This window comes from Dermacentor albipictus, unplaced genomic scaffold (genome assembly GCF_038994185.2).
Source record: "Dermacentor albipictus isolate Rhodes 1998 colony unplaced genomic scaffold, USDA_Dalb.pri_finalv2 scaffold_15, whole genome shotgun sequence".
NCBI classification, from domain to species: domain Eukaryota; kingdom Metazoa; phylum Arthropoda; class Arachnida; order Ixodida; family Ixodidae; genus Dermacentor; species Dermacentor albipictus.
In genome coordinates this window covers 7,458,368-7,476,481 of record NW_027225569.1, presented here as the reverse complement: position 1 = coordinate 7,476,481, position 18,114 = coordinate 7,458,368, and the positions used below count along the sequence as shown (strand labels likewise).

Sequence of the window (18,114 nt, the reverse complement as noted above, 5' to 3'; positions counted from 1 at the left end):
AGCTCCTTGTCCGACGCTCGATTTATCATATAGGTACGCATATCCGCGAACGGTTTCCAAAAACGCCTCCATTGCGAGGCGAATTCTTCGTCGACGCCTCAGTGGCGGTGTGGTAAGGCTTAACAAAAACAGCCCCCTTGACTGGAAATGGCCTCTGAGATTTTAAGGCGCGCGTGTCACTGTTCAGTCTCAGAGCCCATAGATTATGATTCTTTGCTTATGCGACAGGTGGCGCCACAACAGCGCGGCTCGTAAAGCGGCTCGCTTCTGATTGGTGGACGTTTCGCGTCTGCCGCGAAAAATGGGTCTCGCACCCATTTGCGCGTTTGCCGCGCGTTGCTGCCGCTTTTCGTGAATCTTGCCGCGCGCGACAGCACCGCTCGCCGCGCGCGTTGTGTCGCGCGCGTTTTTGTCGCTAGTGTGGACGTACCATAACACGAGCGAGAGCGACGCGCCTTTCACGGCCGAGGAAATGGAGGGCGTCCTGCGCAAAACAACGGACGCGTCGGCCCCTTGGCCCGACAAGATCGCGCCCTACGTCGTCAAGGGGCTAGCGCGGGTTCACGGGGCCTTTATTTAAAAAACTTTCAATGCGGCGCTCGCGCTGGGACACTTCCCCCGGTGCTGGCGCACGGGACGCATTATTTTCATTCCGAAGCCTCAAAGAGCGCCCGAGCTGCCCACTTCGTACAGGCCCATATGCGTCACGTCGGCACTCGGCAAGGTGCTAGAGCGCCTCTCAAACGGCCGGCTCAATTACTTTTCAATTTGAAGAGCCGAGGGCACTTGCACGAGCGCCAGTACGGCTTCACCCATGGGAGGAGCGCCGTCATGGCCCTGTACGCGCTGGAGACCCGTCTCCTGGAGCTTAAGGAGGCCAAGACACCAGCCATTCTCATGTCGCTGGACTTTCGCGGCGCGTTTGACAGTATGTGGCACCCCCTGGTCCTTAAATTCTCTAGGGAACGGGGACTGTCGAGCAACCTTTACCACCTGCTTCGGTCGTTCCTGGAGGACAGGCGAGTGGTGTTTACCTCGAACGCGGGCGTGGTCGAGGCCAGCCCGTCATTGGGCAGTTCTCAGGGTTCGCCGCTATCGCCACTGCTGTGGAACATCGTCATCCACGAGCTCCTGGAACTTCCTATGCCCGCCGGAGTAACCGCGCAGGCATACGCCGATGACACCATCATCGTCATCTCGGCCAAGTCGCGCGACGGGCTCGGCGCGGTGGGCTCGGAGGCTCTTCGGCGGGTGGTGGCGTAGGCGGAAAGCGCGAAGCTCACTCTAAATATGGACAAGACGCACTGCGGCCCATTTTCGCACGGGCACGACGGCATGGAGCGCGTGCACCCCACGATCCGCCAGTGCGATTCCGGCTGGGGCCTGAAATTCGTGGAGGCTCTCAAGGTCTTTCCTGGGCGTGGTCTTTGACAGACGCCTCCACTTCTATCAGCACGCCGACAGCCTTAAAGAGAAGGCAGAACATCTGGCCTGCAGAGTGATGACGCTCGTACAGATTTAGGGGCCCCTGCGGCCGGTAAATAAGAATTTCGTTCCCATTAGTAAGAGTGCAGTTAGAGTCAAGTCGAAATTCATCGAGTTCTGCAAAAGTTTGAACTTGACCGCCCTTGCTAAAGATATCAAGAATAGCAAAGAAGGCTGTTTGACCGTGTTCTTTACCGCTAAAACGCACAAGCCCGATATTCCGTTCAGAACTATCGTTAGCGAGCGCGGAGCGTGGCAGCATTGCGTGAGCCTTTTTCTTTTGAATAAGCTTAAGACGCTACAAGTGGATGACCCTTTCCGTGTTAAAAGTTCTTCGGAGGTCGCGCAATTTGTTAAATGTAATGACGGCATTAAGTATGGTTTTTCCGTTGACGTAGAAGATCTATTCTACTCAATTCCTCAGGACAAGCCTCTCGTTTTCTTAAGGTATTGCATTGAAGACAACGACGTGGTCGACTTCCAGAACTCAGCGGGCCTTTCAGTGGACAGCTTTTTAACATTTCTTGAGTTTTATTTAAGTGTGACTTTTATTTTTTACAACGAGCAGCCATATCTGCAACGGCGGGGAGTGTGTATTGGGTCTTGTGTTGCTCCTATTTTGTGCGACATTTTTTTGTCTTTTGTTGATAGGTCTTTAGAGCAGGTTTTTAATGGGGGGCAAGTTTTAAAAGTTTTTAGGTATGTTGATAATTTTTTAGTGCTTTTAAACAATAAGGGTGACTTTACATCCCCTGCTTTTATTTTAGAAGCTTTTAACAACCAAGGCCAAGGGCTTGTTTTTACCCATGAACTTCCTGACGACACAGGCCTGCAGTTCTTAGATTTAAAACTGTCTTTTGAAGTTGGCCACGTCTGCTGGTCCTATCAACCGCGAGCCATGAATCAATTGCTGCCGTACGATTCCGCGCACTCTAAAGTGGTGAAGCGAGCAGTTGGTAATCTTTGCTTGGAATCGGCTTTGCGGAAATCGTGCGCACACCAAATGCGGTCTAGTTTTACAAACCAAGTTGGACGCCTTTTGGCAGCTGGTTTCCCTTTGACGGTCGTCAATGCTATAGTAGAGTCTCTTCTGCAAAAAGTAAAGCTTGGAGCACGAAGGGCGAGCGCAGAAGTCGAACGACAGAAGGTAAGACCAGAGGTTATTCCCTATGTACACAAGGTGTCACACAACCTTAAAAAGGTTGCTAACCGTCATGGCATCCCTCTGGTTTTCTCTGCGCCCAACAAGCTTTCGAAGCTGTGTTCTCGAGTTTGCTGCAAGAGCAGGCGGGGCTGCCGCACGAGGCATGAGAAGCCCTTTGTTGAGTGCTCCAGTGGGGTTGTTTATGCAATTCCCTTGCACCCTTGTGGGCAGCTCTACATTGGTCAAACTGAGCGTTGTGTGAATGACCGTTTAAGGGAACATGCGCAAAAACTAAAGAAAAAAGAGGATAAGGGCGCACATTTGGTAGCTCATGTTACCGCGTGTGGTTGCGACGCTCGTTTTTCTGAGACAACTATTCTTGGCAGGAGCGGCAACGCGTCTTCCACGCTCGCTCTTGAAGCCTTCTTTATCAAGAAGAATAGAGATAGATGTGTGAGTGAGCCTTCTATCACATTACTGGATGCCGAATTTAACTTCTTGCGCGACCGCCTTTGATGCGCATGTATTGGCTTCACTTCTGCTTGGTAGGCGCATGCGTGACAAGAGGATATATATATATATATATATATATATATATATATATATATATATATATATATATATATATATATATATATATATATATATATATATATTGCGATGAGGTTTATTCTCGTTCACGACGTTGTGGAACGCTAGGCAAAACAAGGCACTGCAAGGACTGTCCGAAGCACGGGGTCGCTCGAGATCACGGCACGGCCCTTCGTCTTCCTCTTCAGACGGCACATACACAGGGGCGCGTCTGCTTCATTACAATATATGTACTATTCTTCCTTCCATTAAACAGTTGTAGCGCTTGTCATTGTCTGTCTTCCTTGTGTCTGTGGTTTTATTTGCGCTAAGCTACTACTTCAAATACGGTGGTGTTAACACGCCTATACCATCAAGTGATGCTGCCGGCCTTAACGTACGCGTCCGCGGTGTGGTGGTCTGCCAAGCCCGATTGCAGACTCAGCGCTCGCGTGACAACGATGCAGCGAACGATCCTGCTGTCGCTGTCGGGCGTGTACCGCACGACGCGCATGGCTTCGCTTCATGTGTTGATGCGGGTGCCGCCTCTGTCACTCGAGCTCGACAGGACCGCGGCGGAGTTTCGGCTCTTCGCCTTGCGCGAGGCGGTCGAGTTCGGCGACCGCGCGTTCTCCCCGCGCGACATCTTGTACCCTGCCGACCCATGGGAAGCACACCCGGCCGAGGTGCGTGCGTTCCCGTTTGTGCGATGGTCGGTGGCTGCGGCGCGCAGCACATCGCCCGCCGCGGGTCTTCACGTATTCACCGACGGCTTGTTTACGCCGCTTTTGTCGGGCGCCGCTTTCGTCGTCCTCGGCCCGGGGGAAAGGATTGGAGCTGTGGGGCGTTTTCGCGTGCACGGCGCCACGAGCGCTTACTGCGCTGAGGTGATTGCCTTCGCGGAGGCCCAGGCGTACGTTCGCGGCCGCCAGGGGACGGACGAGGTGTCCATCTACACCGACTGCCTGTCGTTACTACGAGCGGTCCGTACGCCTGGTTCCACCGACCCCCGGATCGTTGGAATAAAGACCGCGCTCGGGGAGATTGCCCGCTCGTCCGAGGTGCGATTACATCACGTAGACGGGCACTGCGGCGTCTTCGGTAACGAGCTCGCCGACATCCTCGCGTCGCGGGCCGACAGGAGCGGTTTCGACCTTAAAGCACCCCTGCCTTTTAGGTCGGTTTGCGCTGCGTTCCGGGCGGTTCAGCGAGCGCAGTGGGCGTGCACGTGGTGCGACGAACACTCCGACACAGCGCTTTTTCGATGGGTGCCGCGCCTCGAGGAGGCGCCATCCTTTTTCCCCCCTCGGCGAGCACTGGTTACTATGCTCACGGGGCACGCCCCAGTAAACTTTCTTTTACTCTCTATTGAGTCATATACGGTGAACTGGACGCGGCGGCGCTCTCGACACCTTCGTCCGGTCACGCACTCTAATAAATAGCCATACAAAAATCCTATTTGGAACCCGTCCTCGCGTTTATCTCTGCCCCTTCATATAAGGAAAATATCCAAGACTCAAGTTTCCACTTTGAATGTTGGGCTGAGCTTGCACTGGCGCTATCGAACTATCATGTGGCGGGTGTACCGCTCCGGATAACTACTTCCCCGTCATTCCTGAAATCAAAGGCAAAAACAAATGTTAGGGAAATTCTGTACCTGCAGGAGTGCATACCAGGTTTAAAGCCAATTGAAAATGAATAGGGGTTGTAATTATTACCCAAATCTTGCGCTTTGAGTAATAATTTATATTACGTATATCGCGAATGGGAAAATTGATATGTGGGCAAAGGTAACGCATCGGTGTCCTAAGGCGTCCCATAGAGATCAGAAGCCCTCGCGTCGGGCTTTTAATGATAATTAAATGAAGAGGCAGAGTCGGGGTGGCATGGGCATGCATAAATGATTATGTGAAAGCTCCCCGTTCCCCAGCAAAAATAAAGTGAAGGAAGGAAAGGGCAAAATGGCAGTCCGTACAGTCAATGTACAAATCCACAGTCATTAGAGACAAGGAAAAACGGAGAATAAAAAAAACGAGGTACAAAATAAAATAATCAAAAGCAACGATTGACAGCGCAGAAGCCCCGCGATGCGAACAGTTTGGGCCGGTGCCTCTGGTCATCGCACGGGCTGTGGTCCCAAGGTATTTGCTGTTAGCCGTTGCCATATGCACCTGATGGGTTCCTGGTCTTGGACTCGACACTCCCAGAAGGCACCGCGAAATTGACACGTGCTTGGGAAGAAAAAACCGGGAAAGAAAGGAGAAAAATAATAGGAAGAAAAAACACAGTACACTCGCGCACTGCCACTTCGGCCACATCGCATTGACGTCCACTGTCGGCTTCTACTACCCGGCCTCTGGTCATCGCCTGGGCTGTGGTCCCTTGACATCTGCTGCTGGCCGTTTCCGATGGCATCTGCTGGGTTCCTGTTGTCGGACGCAACACTCCCAGGAGGCGCAGCCTAATTGAAGCGTGTTTTGAAAATTAACGATATAGGAAATGAAAGGTGCAGTTAAAAAGAAAAAGGAAGAAAAATTGAAAAAAGAAAAAGAAAGAAGGAAAAAAAGATATAACGCACATTTCACATGCGCACTGTCATCTCGGACACGTCGCGTTTACGTCCACTGTCCGGCGGGTTCCACTGCACGGTATCGACGTCTTCGCTGCCGTCGACGGTCTTTACCGGCAGCCGCCGCTGTGTCCGCTTGGGTCTTGTCGTTGCGCCCACCCTGTGACCGCTGTCGTCGGTACGGGCTGACCGCGTTCACCAACAGTGTGACGTACCTACGTTGCCCGGAACTTGCCCACGCCTTGCGAGCGAGGTGCGCCCTCAACATGTGGGTCTGCGAGGCCCGCACGGCGCGAAAACAAGACCGTGGGCGTGCGCGATCACTTTGTAATAGGGCAGTGGAACATGGTATACAAGGCGATAGAGAGAATAAAAAAAATTGGAAGACGCTTAAGCTTTGCCTTCAAGAGTGGAACGCGATAGCGTTATTGCACCCCGTTCGCACCGCCCACTCATTCGCTCGGCATGCTCTCGAGTCACACAATGACGAAAAGTGCGCCTGGGCAAGCGGAACGAACCAAAGAACTCGGTGTCGCGGAGGGAGAAACGATCTACGCGAGCTAAACATCGTAATCGGCACGGACAGCCGGGCCGCGACGCGCCATGATGGCGGAAGCGATCATGGGGCTGACACCTCCATGGGATCCTCCTCTAACGCTTGGGAGCACCACGCAGACGCATGGCTCCTCACGCTTTCCCACCAGATGCTCTGCGGCGCAGCAATCACGTCAGAGGTGCCGCGTCGCACGGACGAGTGGCGCGCCACGTGTCGGGGCAGCGCCGTACATTGCGACGAGGGGGTCTTCTGTGTTTGCCGGAAGATGGCTTTGCATGTGCGCAGAGCGCAGAAGAAATATAGCGGAAACGTACTTCGATACTCGTGTAAATGCGACTTCTAACTAACGGTATTATAACTTTCTACACGTTTCTAAGGCAACACCGCATTCACTAGAGGCGCTTTTGTCCTACTGCTAGCGTCTCCCTCTCCGGAGACCCTGGTTCGAATCCCACCCAGCCCATTTTGCAAGTTGTTTTTAACGCGACAACGTTAAGGAGCTCGTATCGCATAAAGCCGGTGTCCGCGTCCGCGGCATTGGCCGTGAGCGATAAATCCCAGAAGGCACTTACAAATAAAAAACATCTTGCAAGATGGGCTGGTGGGAATCGAACCAGGGTCTCCGGAGTGTGAGACGGAGACGCTACCACTCAGCCACGAATTCGTTCCCTCAAAACGGGACAAAATCGCCTCTAGTGAATGCGGTGTTGCCTTAGAAACGTGCCGTAGCAAGTTATACTGCGGTGTATGTCGGTAATTATGACCATGTAACTTACAGAAGTCGCAGTTTCACGAGTAGCGAAGTCATCATCATCATCAGCAGCCTGGTTACGCCCACTGCAGGGCAAAGGCCTCTCCCATACTTCTCCAACAACCCCGGTCATGTACTAATTGTGGCCATGCCGTGCCTGCAAACTTCTTAATCTCATCCGCCCACCTAACTTTCTGTCGCCCCCTGCTACGCTTCCCTTCCCTTGGGATCCAGTCCGAAACCCTTAATGACCATCGGTTATCTTCCCTCCTCATTACATGTCCTGCCCATGCCCATTTCTTTTTCTTAATTTCAACTAAGATATCATTAACTCGCGTTTGTTCCCTCACCCAATCTGCTCTTTTCTTATCCCTTAACGTTACACCTATCATTCTTCTTTCCATAGCTCGTTGCGTCGTCCTCAATTTGAGTAGAACCCTTTTCGTAAGCCTCCAGGTTTGTGCCCCGTAGGTGAGTACTGGTAAGACACAGCTATTATATACTTTTCTCTTGAGGGATAATGGCAACCTGCTGTTCATGATCTGAGAATGCCTGCCAAATGCTCCCCAGCCCATTCTTATTCTTCTGATTATTTCCTTCTCATGATCCGGATCCGCCGTCACTACCTGCCCTAAGTAGATGTATTCCCTTACGACTTCCAGTGCCTCGCTGCCAGGGGCGTAGATAGGGGGAGGGCTTATGGGGCTTCAGCCCCCCCCCCCCCCCGAAGTTTTTTCGTCCTGTCATGCGCCGCCGACCAAAACAACTCCCGGCGTCGGAAATCATGCTCGATTTTGTCTAGAATGGCCTTAATGCACGCTCGAAAAACATTTTAGCGCGAACATTGCGAAATCTGGCTCGATTTCGCGGCAACGCCCTTGCATCGGGAGTGACATATCGTAACGCAAGGAGCCCCACCGAACACAAAATTTACAAAATTTCAAGGGTGTTTTGATGGCAAGCGGGCTCGTCTCGGCATCTCGCAGAGGCCGCGGAATCTACGGAGCGCTTGGATTTCAATTCTGAAACATTGTGGGTATAAAGTTCTCATAACATTTTGATGCGAATGGTGCATTGACATTTCCAAAGTCGTGCTTTAGATGTTCAATTCAGGAACTTTATGGGTTTAATGCTGTTGTAAACATTTGACGCCAAAGGTGCATCGACTTTTCTAAAGTCGTACATCGGGCCATACAAAGAGACAAGCCAAATCGACATAATATCAGACAAGTTGACAAAGCGCGCAGCGAGGTCCGATGAGACAAAGCGTTGTGGTGGTTCATTGGTGCCGTCAGGTCACAGAAAAGAATATGAACATTTTTTTTTCACCTGCGCCAAAGCATCCATGTCAAGACTGTAACTCCACCATTGTAATTAGGTTCTGATTTATTTTTCTACCTAGACTTTTATTCGCGAGGATATATTGAGCCTCTTTCTCATTTTTTGCCCTTTTTTTTTCCTCGCAACCCGCGGGCTGCCGATCCAGCCAGAGCGCATGCGTTTTTCTCGTGCTGCATCGACAATCGCGCGGCGCACTTGGATGCGCGTTTGTTTTTCTATGGCCGACTGCATTTTCACCTGGCAGAGTTTTGGACGCTTTCTGGCTAGCAGACGAGAAGAAGAAACAATGCATAGTCGCTCCCCGCCAGCATTGCGGGGATTCGACGGATTGCAACGCGTTCGCTTGAGCGCAACCTCTCCGGAAAATTTTGTCTCGCCGGTGTAGGATACCGAGCAGTATGCGTATGATTTTCTGTGGACCATGCGTCACATGTTTTCTTCGATATTCCTTCGGTAGCCACACTAGGTGCCCAAAGTAGGCATTCGATTGTAGCCAACATGCTTTCCATTGTGTTATTCTATTTCGCCGCCCCCCGCCCCATAAAAGAAAAAAAGAAGACAGTGTTGCGGCGCAGCGAATTGTCGCATGACGAAAGTTCGATTTTATTACTTCTTTTGCGGAAAGTAATGGGGCACGGGACGCTTCAGTTGCCGGATGCTATTATATTACTGCAATAGCAGCTATATGAAGACTCCAGGCTCATTCCTGCCGTTGCCCTCATGTTCCGTATAAATAAACGCCAAAGGCGATAACATCGTGACTGTGCGCCGCGTGGGGGGGGGGGGGGGGTGAGCCGACGATGGGGGCTCAGGCTTGTGTGCGCAAGGGAGAAAAGCGGGGAGGAAGTGCGCCGCCTTCCGTCGCACGCGATACATTTTGGGAGTGAAGGGAGGGGGGGTGCTGTGTTCTGTGAATCTGCGGTTGCGCAACCTGTTTATTTGCCTTCTTTGACGCATCATATATAGCGACTTTTTCTTAGGTACGTAGATTTATTGGTGACTTATGCGCATATTTAAATATCTTGTTGCGAGGTTTTCTGCATATGCGCAGTGAACTTTGTTTCCAGTGACAATTTTTTGCCCTGCATCAAGCTGTATCTTCGCATTTATAATGTACGAAGGCGAGTCAAATGAGACAACGCGCCCCGCGCAATAATGGTTTGGTTCATTATTTTCGAGGCATGCGCGTAGAACGTACGCATTTCATTTACAAGTGACATGCAGAGGTGAGGTTAAATGTTCTTTAATGCTCTCATACACTGGGTTGAACATGGTTGCGTGACATAATGGACACTCCAAAAGTTGAACAGCTTCGTGTCGTGATGTTTTTGACAAATGAAGATGTTTCCCAAAAAGAAATTATTCGCCGTATGGCTGCCGTGTGCGTTGAACAATGCGTTCCATTGGCCACTGTGAAGCATTGTAGCAAACTGTTCAAAGAAGGACATGAAAGTTACAAAGACGATCCATGGCCGGGCCAAAGTCACCGTGCAATCACCCTCAACACAATTAAAAAGGCCGTGGTTGCTCAGTGGCTATGGTGTTGGGCTGCTGAGCACGAGGTCGCGGGATCGAATCCCGGTCATTGCGGCTCCATTTCGATGGTGGCGAAATGTGAAAACACTCGTGTACTTAGATTTAAGTGCACGTCAAAGCACCGCAGATGAGGGTGACGACTTTTTGTCTGCAACTGTGACCGCGGATGACTCATGGTGCTGCTACTACTAGCCTGAAACACTACCGCAAAGCTTACAGTGGAAACATTTGAATTCGCCGCTCCCATGGAAAACAAAGGCCGTCATTTCTGCCGGAAAAGTGGCGACTTCTTTTTAGATCGTCAGGGGCCAGAGACTCTAAATCGTGTCAGATATTGTGAAAGGTCGGATCGGCTGCGTGTCGCAATCAAGAAAAACGACGTGGAATATTGAGCATTGGGAACATCTTGCTTCACGACATTGCCCGTTCCCACGTCGCTGATGTGGTTAATACAAAACTGGCAAAGCTCAAGTGGGAAACGCTGCAACATCCCTCATGCAGCCCAGACCTGTTGCCTTGCGTCTTCCACATTTGGTAAAATTTGATGAAACTGTTCAAGGGAACCAGATTCGTGTCTGAAGAAGACGTGTAGTCATTTACAGATTTTTGAGGCAGCAACCCAAGGAGTTTTATGAGACGGGAATTACGCGACTCGTTAGTAGGACAAGTGTCTAAATACTCATGGTGACTTCTTTTAAATAAAGTACCTCGTTTGTCATATATTCGCAATGGCTCACTTTCATTTGACTCGCCCTCGTATATGTTGCAGAACTCCTGCTTTTTATATGTGCTCTCTGTTGCGACTATAATTTCGCAGCAATTACTCGCAATACAAAACCGGTGACAGCTTCTCCTGCGCAGTACATTCTCAGAAAGCAAAGCGTCATTGAGATTTTCTCCTGGTCGTGGCATATGTACGAAAATGTAAACAAGGTTGTTGAATGACAGATTATATACATATATATATATATATATATATATATATATATATATATATATATATATATATATATATATATATATATATATATATATATATATATTTGTGATCCCTCGGCTAGTTTTATAAGGAGGAGGCCACGCTGCAAAGTGAGCCCCCCACGAACGAAATTTCTGGCTACGCCACTGCTCGCTGCCTATTGTAAATTGCTGTTCTCTACCGAGACTGTTAAACATTACTTTAGTTTTCTGCTGATTAATTTTTAGACCCACTCGTCTGCTTTGCCTCTCCAGGTCAGTGAGCATGCATTGCAATTGGTCCCCTAAGTTACTAAGCAAGGCAATATCATCCGCGAATCGCAAGTTACTAAGGTATTCTCTATTAACTTTTTCCCCAATTCTTCCCAATCCAGGTCTCTGAATACCTCCTGTAAGCACGCTGTGAATAGCATTGGAGATATCGTATCTCCCTGCCTGACGCATTTCTTTATTGGAATTTTGTTGCTTGCTTTATGGAGGACTACGGTGGCTGTGGAGCCGCTATAGATATCTTTCAGTATTTTTACATACGGTTCGTCTACACCCTGATTCCAGAATGCCTCCATGACTGCTGAGGTTTCGACAGAATCGAACGCTTTCTCGTAATCTATGAAAGCTATATATAAGGGTTGGTTATATTCCGCACATTTCTCTATCACCTGATTTATGGTGTGAATATGATCTATCGTTGAGTAGCCTTTACGGAATCCTGCCTGGTCCTTTGCTTTACAGAAGTCTAAGGTGCTCCTGATTCTATTTGCGATTACCTTAGTAAATAGTTTGTAGGCAACGGACAGTAAGCTGATCGGTCTATAATTTTTCAAGTCTTTGGCGTCCCCTTTCTTATGGATTAGGATTATGTTAGCGTTCTTCCAAGATTCCGGTACGCTCGAGGTCATGAGGCATTGCGTATACAGGGTGGCCAGTTTCTCTAGAACAATCTGTCCCCCATCCTTCAACAAATCTGCTGTTACCTGATCCTCCCCAACTGCCTTCCCCCTTTGCATATCTGCCAAGGCTTTCCTTACTTCTTCCGGGGTTACCTTTGGGATTTCGAGTTCGTCTAGACTATTTTCTCTTCCATTATCGTCGTGGGTGCCACTGGTACTGTATAAATCTCTATAGAACTCCTCAGCCACTTGAACTATCTCATCCATATTAGTAATGATATTGGCGGCTTTGTCTCTTAACGCATACATCTGATTCTTGCCAATTCCTAGTTTCTTCTTCACTGTTTTTAGGCTTCCTCCGTTCCTGAGAGCATGTTCAATTCTTTCCATATTATACTTCCTTATGTCAGCTATCTTACGCTTGTTGATTAACTTCGAAAGTTCTGCCAGTTGTATTATAGCTATAGGGTTAGATGCTTTCATACATTGGCGTTTCTTGATCAGATCTTTCGTCTCCTGCGATAGTTTGCTGGTATCCTGCCTAACGGAGTTACCACCGACTTCCATTGCACACTCCTTAATGATGCCCACAAGATTGTCGTTCATTGTTTCAACACTAAGGTCCTCTTCCTGAGTTAAAGCCGAATACCTGTTCTGTAGCTTGATCTGGAATTCCTCTATTTTCCCTCAAACCGCTAACTGATTAATCGGCTTCTTATGTACCAGTTTCTTCCGTTCCCTCCTCAGGTCTAGACTAATTCGAGTTCTTACCATCCTGTGGTCACTGCAGCGCACCTTCCCGAGCACGTCCACATCTTGTATGATGCCAGGGTTAGCGCAGAGTATGAGGTCTATTTCATTTCTAGACTCGCCGTTCGGGCTCCTCCACGTCCACTTTCGGCTATCCCGTTTGCGGAAGAAGGTATTCATTATCCTCATATTATTCTGTTCCGCAAACTCTACTAATAACTCTCCCCTGCTATTCCTAGTGCCTATGCCATATTCCCCCACTGCCTTGTCTCCAGCCTGCTTCTTGTCCACCTTGGCATTAAAGTCGCCCATTAGTATAGTGTATTTAGTTTTCACTCTGCCCGTCGCCGATTCCACGTCTTCATAGAAGCTTTCGACTTCCTGGTCATCATGACTTGATGTAGGGGCGTAGACCTGTACAATCTTCATTTTGTACCTCTTATTAGGTTTCACAAGACCTGCCCCCTCTCGTTAATGCTATAGAGTTCCTGTATGTTACCAGCTATATTCTTATTAATCAGGAATCCGACTCCTAGTTCTCTTCTCTCCGCTAAGCCCCGGTAGCACAGGACGTGCCCGCTTTTTAGCACTGTATATGCTTCTTTTGGCCTCCTAACTTCACTGAGCCCTATTATATCCCATTTGCTGCCCTCTAATTCCTCCAATAGCACTGCTAGACTCGCCTCACTAGATAACGTTCTAGCGTTAAACGTTGCCAGGTTCATATTCCAATGGCGGCCTGTCCGGAGCCAGTGATTCTTAGCACCCTCTGCTGCGCCGCAGGTCTGACCGCCGCCGTGGTCAGTTGCTTCGCAGCTGCTGGGGACTGAGGGCCGGGGTTTGATTGTTGTGTTCATATAGGAGGTTGTGGCCAAGTACTGCACCAGGGTGGCCAATCCTGCTCTGGTGAGGGAGTGCGTGACCGGTTCTGGTCACCGGGATCAGGCCACACTCCAGACCTGTTTGTGCAATTTCACCAACTCGCGGTTTTTTTTTAATCCGGTGGAAAATTGCCGGCACCGGGATTCGAACCACGGACCTCTTGCACGCGAGGCGGGTGTTCTACCTCTACGCCACCGCTGCACTTTTTAGTAGCGAAGTACGTTTCCGCTAATCTTCTGCGCTCTGCGCACACGCAGAGCCATCTTGCGGCAAACACAAAAGACCCCCTCCTCGCAATGCACGGCGCTGCCCCGACACGTGGCGCGCCACTCGTCCCATGACCGCGTCCACCTTCATGGCGCGTCGGGGCCCGGCTATCTCTGCCGATCGCGACGTTTGGCTGGCGTAGCGCGTTTGAGTAGGCGGTGCGAACGGGGTGCGATAACGCTATCGCGTTCCACTCTTGAAGGCGAAGCTTAAGCGTCCTCTAATTTTTTATTTATGAAGTGCCTTCTGGGATTTATCGCTCACGGCCAACGACACCGACGACACCGGCTTTTCTGCGGCACGAGCTCCTTAACGAGCCCGATGCGGGAGGCTGATTGCGCGTGTGTTATGGCGTTTCCCCCTCCCTCTTCTATTGCTACTGCCAGAGGAGACCTCGGGGCCCGGCTTCCGAGGGGGAGTCCCTTAGGGTCGCGACATATCCGGTCACAACACGCTCACCCTCATGCACGATTTGACCAGCTGTACCACGCGGTGGCGCGCAAGCGTCACAGTTCGCTTTCGCTTGTCTTTCCACATCAGCGTGTGATGTCAGGCATGCTGGCGCTGATAACAGCGACTATCTGCCTTACTAATGCCCGCGTTAGTGCGTTCTGTAGCAGCAACGGGTACATTTACGGCGTGACCTCTTTTATTCCTGGCTGTTTTATTTGCTCCGCCACTGCGCGAGTCAGGTCGCATTCGTTGAAGAAGTGAGCGGCGTTCTCGCATGCCATACAGCATGAACACGTGGGCTCGCGCTGCAGGCGAAACCGCGCATAATCATAAGGAAAGCGGGCGTGCGCCCCGAGCAGCGCGGCCAGCGGGCGCGAAGGCGGGAAAAAGCGCGGAATCTTGGACGCTGTCGGAGCCCACTGATGGAGTTCAGTGTCGCTTTGTTCCGTCGTCCACCTGATGTTTCATCGCGCCATCGTCGCTTCGTGAAAAGAAGTGCAGACAGCGCGGAACGATGTCTTTCTCCGCCTGTTAACGCCACTTGTCGCCACCGTGTTCGCTGCCGTGTCCGCGAGCTCGTTGCCGTAGACGCCTTTGTGGGCCGGGACTTGATAGAGTTCAAATGGAGTGTTTTTCCAATTGCAGGAAGGGCTTCTTTATGCTATCTACCCTGGTGTCTTTATTGGTGGGCTGTTGAAGTGTCGTTAGTAGTGATAAACTGTCCGTATACAGATAGTAAGGTGACGTGCGATCGTGCAGACTGATGTATTTTAGTGCTCCTTTGAACGCTAGCACTTCTGCACAGTACGCACTGGGCGCGACGCCTGAGGCGATATCGCAAAACCGCGACCATTTTGTCGCGCGGTGTCAGCACCACGACCGCCGCTCTGGCTGATCGAGACTTGAAGGACCCGTCTTTGTATACGTGGGTTCCCGGGCGTCTGGAAACTTGTATCGCCTCGCTCGCCTGCAAACACTTGAAGCTGAAGCCTCGCACTCCGACGGGTGATTGCTAACAGTTGCGTGGGTATAAGATGTCTTCTGCTCTGTAGCTGTATTGCCCCAGGGTGACTGGTCTTCGTATTTGGAGCATTCTCACCCCTCATGACGGCGCCGAACAGGGATGTTCCCCCTTTGGCCCCGGCCACCGCAAAGCGGTGACGGGGGTCAACGGGGTGCATGTGCCAGTTGATTGCAGAGTGAATCACTCCCGACTCACTCCGCAAGCTGCTTACAGGCGCAGCAATGCCTGACCATAAGGGCAGGCTAGCAGAGTGAGCCGCTGCCATTGCGCCCTGCTCAAGGAGGCTTATAGCCTCCACGTACGATGCCGGCTTAGCCGGGCTCGACATGTCTTGCAGATAGACCACTGCCGCTGGCCCAAGAAGCCGGGGCACACAAGGAGGCATACGATCGGCGCCTGGTAGAGCCATGTTGCCAGCAAGTAGTCCATAGCCGAAGAGCGACGGAGCATGAGACGCTTCTCCACGGACACGAGCTTCCGGTAGAATGTGGGCTCGTGTTGTCGGAGCATCTTGCCCAGCGACTTCTTTCGAACCGCGGCAAGACTGGAAAGGGCGCTCACCCTCGCTACCGCGGCCCTCTCGGAAGCGTACTCTGGTGCTGCTGCTGTGTTTGCTATCTTAATGTGCGCGTCCAGACGCTGGTAGGCGCCTTATTCTGGACGCAGCTTGTCACAAGTATGTAGTATTTCTGTGAAATACATAGGGGACACGGGCTTGCGTGCGCGAACTGGGACTTGATGTTCTTCCGGCTGGCCAACTCGGCACGACGGATCCGTCGAACAGTCCCTGCCAGCTCGAGGACGTCGTCTAAAGCCAGCTTGTTCCTTAACGTGTGGTCGGCCAGCTTGAGCCTCGCCTGGTCAGAGGCGAACGCCCATCCGTCCATAACGTTGAGTCTCTTGCACTGGACGGAACCTGGTCTGGTTTGTCACTGTCACGGGAACGGGAACGGTGGGGGGCGGAGGAGCACCATATCTTCACATGCGAGCGGCCGTCCCATGGCTAGAGACCAAGGCCGCCCAGACTGGTTGGGATAGAGGCGAGGCGAACGTCTATCTTCATTTTGGTGAGCATACGCTCACTGACAAAGTCCACGAACTCAAGCAGCAGGGTTGGATCTTGCAACCTCCGGGTGAGCACGCTGCCAAATTTGTCTATCCGAGTCAACGAAGCTTCGCCTGTTGGGGGGCGGGCACTCCTGGGGCGTCGCTGGTACAATAGGGGGATGGTTCTGCAGGGGTAGGGACGAGCACGGTCACTGGTTTCCACTCTCAGAGATTCAGTTCGTCCAGACCGGAGAGTGAATTTACTCTCATTCGCTTCTGCCCCCAACACATTGTACGCTACTTTCACGGCCAAAACATCGTTGTAATTCGCAGATACCACTTGGGTGTCATCGCCGCGAACAATTTGCCAGGTGCAGACAGGCTTGCTGTGTCGTCTGAAGCGAGACGCGGGGTCTCGTGCAGTCTCACCGAGGGTGGCGTTCCTACCGCTTCCAGCGGCTCAGGTAGACCAAGACCCGACATCAAGCCACCCAGGACCGGGAAAGTAATTGCTCTCCGAGACTAGGGGGTGACGAGATGGTTGAGCGCTGGAAGCTGCGTTCAAGCAGGGACTCAAACGTCGCCACATCGGTATGATGCAGGGGGTTGGAGCTGACCAGAGCTCGTTCGAAGGATATGCGTTGAAACGCGACCACCTCAGCCGTCGTGGGCTGGTGATCGAACCTTGCAAAGTCATAGGGGATGGCGTAACGTCCTTCTTGCATGAGGGCGTATGTCCGCTTGTTTTTGGTTATTTCCTGTACGACACTTTCCTCTAACGTATTGCCGGGCCAGTTGAGGTAAGCACTGGCCCACATAGCAAACAAGTAGACTTAGTGAAGGTACACCCCGAGGGGGGCGTACACCGCGAGACGGATCGTACCAAACTCGATCTTAACGAGGGCCTTGTTGTCTTGCTTGTCGTGCTGTCGCAGAGTCCACAAGCTTGGCAAAAGGCACCACGTCCAACACGAGGTTATCCCCCACCTTGAACTTCCCGGATCGCTTCTCGTCGGCTACCTCGATGGTGTAACGGACACGTCCAGTTGAGGCCGTCCCTGATCTTTCCCACTCTGAGGAGGCCAGAAATGTATGTTGTATGTTGGGCTGAGCTTGCCCTGCCGCTATCGAATTATCATGTGGCGGTGATACCGCCCCGGACATCTACTTCTCCGTCCATCTGAAAGCTAAGTCAAAAATAAAGGTTGGGGAGAACCTGTACCTGGCAGGAGTGCATACCAGGTTTAGAGTCAATTGAAAATAAATGAATAGGGGTTGTCAATTAATACCCAAAGCGCAAAATTTTAGTGATAAAAGGTCAATCGGAAAAAAATTAATATGTTGGCAAAGGTAAAGGTAGCCGGCCCTTTCAATGATGACGAAATGATGAGGCAGAGGCGAAGGGACATGCGCATGCCATAAAAAATGTGAGAAATCCCCCCGTTACCGGTGCAAACGAAATAAACAAAAATGACAGAAGTCAGAGTAAAAGAAAAGAGAAAAAGGCAGAAAGTAAAAGTACATGGGGTGAAAGTCATGGGCGAGTGACACGAAGGTGGGTGCACAAGGCAAGTGCGTCAGGCGAGGGAAAAGGAGAAAGGAAACGAAAATGAGAAGAAACGAAAAGTGAGAAAATTAGAAAATGAAAAAACGCTGGCCAGCACACACAAAGAAACGAAAAGTGATAAAATGAGAAAAGGAAAAAACGCTGGCCGGCACACACGCCGTCGCACTCGGTGCCGAAACTTCTGCAGGTCCCGACATGTCCCGGCTTGAACAGTCTACACTTGGCTTGTTCTTGTGCAGCCGTCGAAGTCGCCAAGAGAAGTTGAAACGGTGGCCGGCACACGCACCGTTGGACTCGGTGCTGA

At 51.0% G+C, this 18,114-nt stretch overlaps 1 protein-coding gene across 1 annotated transcript; it reads left to right on the top strand.

Annotated features, from left to right (window-relative positions):
- Positions 1–3,660: 3,660 nt before the first annotated feature.
- LOC139051901 (uncharacterized) lies at positions 3,661–17,293 on the top strand. Its single transcript, XM_070528937.1, has 2 exons — positions 3,661–4,376; positions 17,179–17,293. Exons 1-2 carry the CDS (start codon positions 3,661–3,663, stop codon positions 17,291–17,293), a joined length of 831 nt encoding a protein of 276 aa, XP_070385038.1.
- Positions 17,294–18,114: the final 821 nt, after the last annotated feature.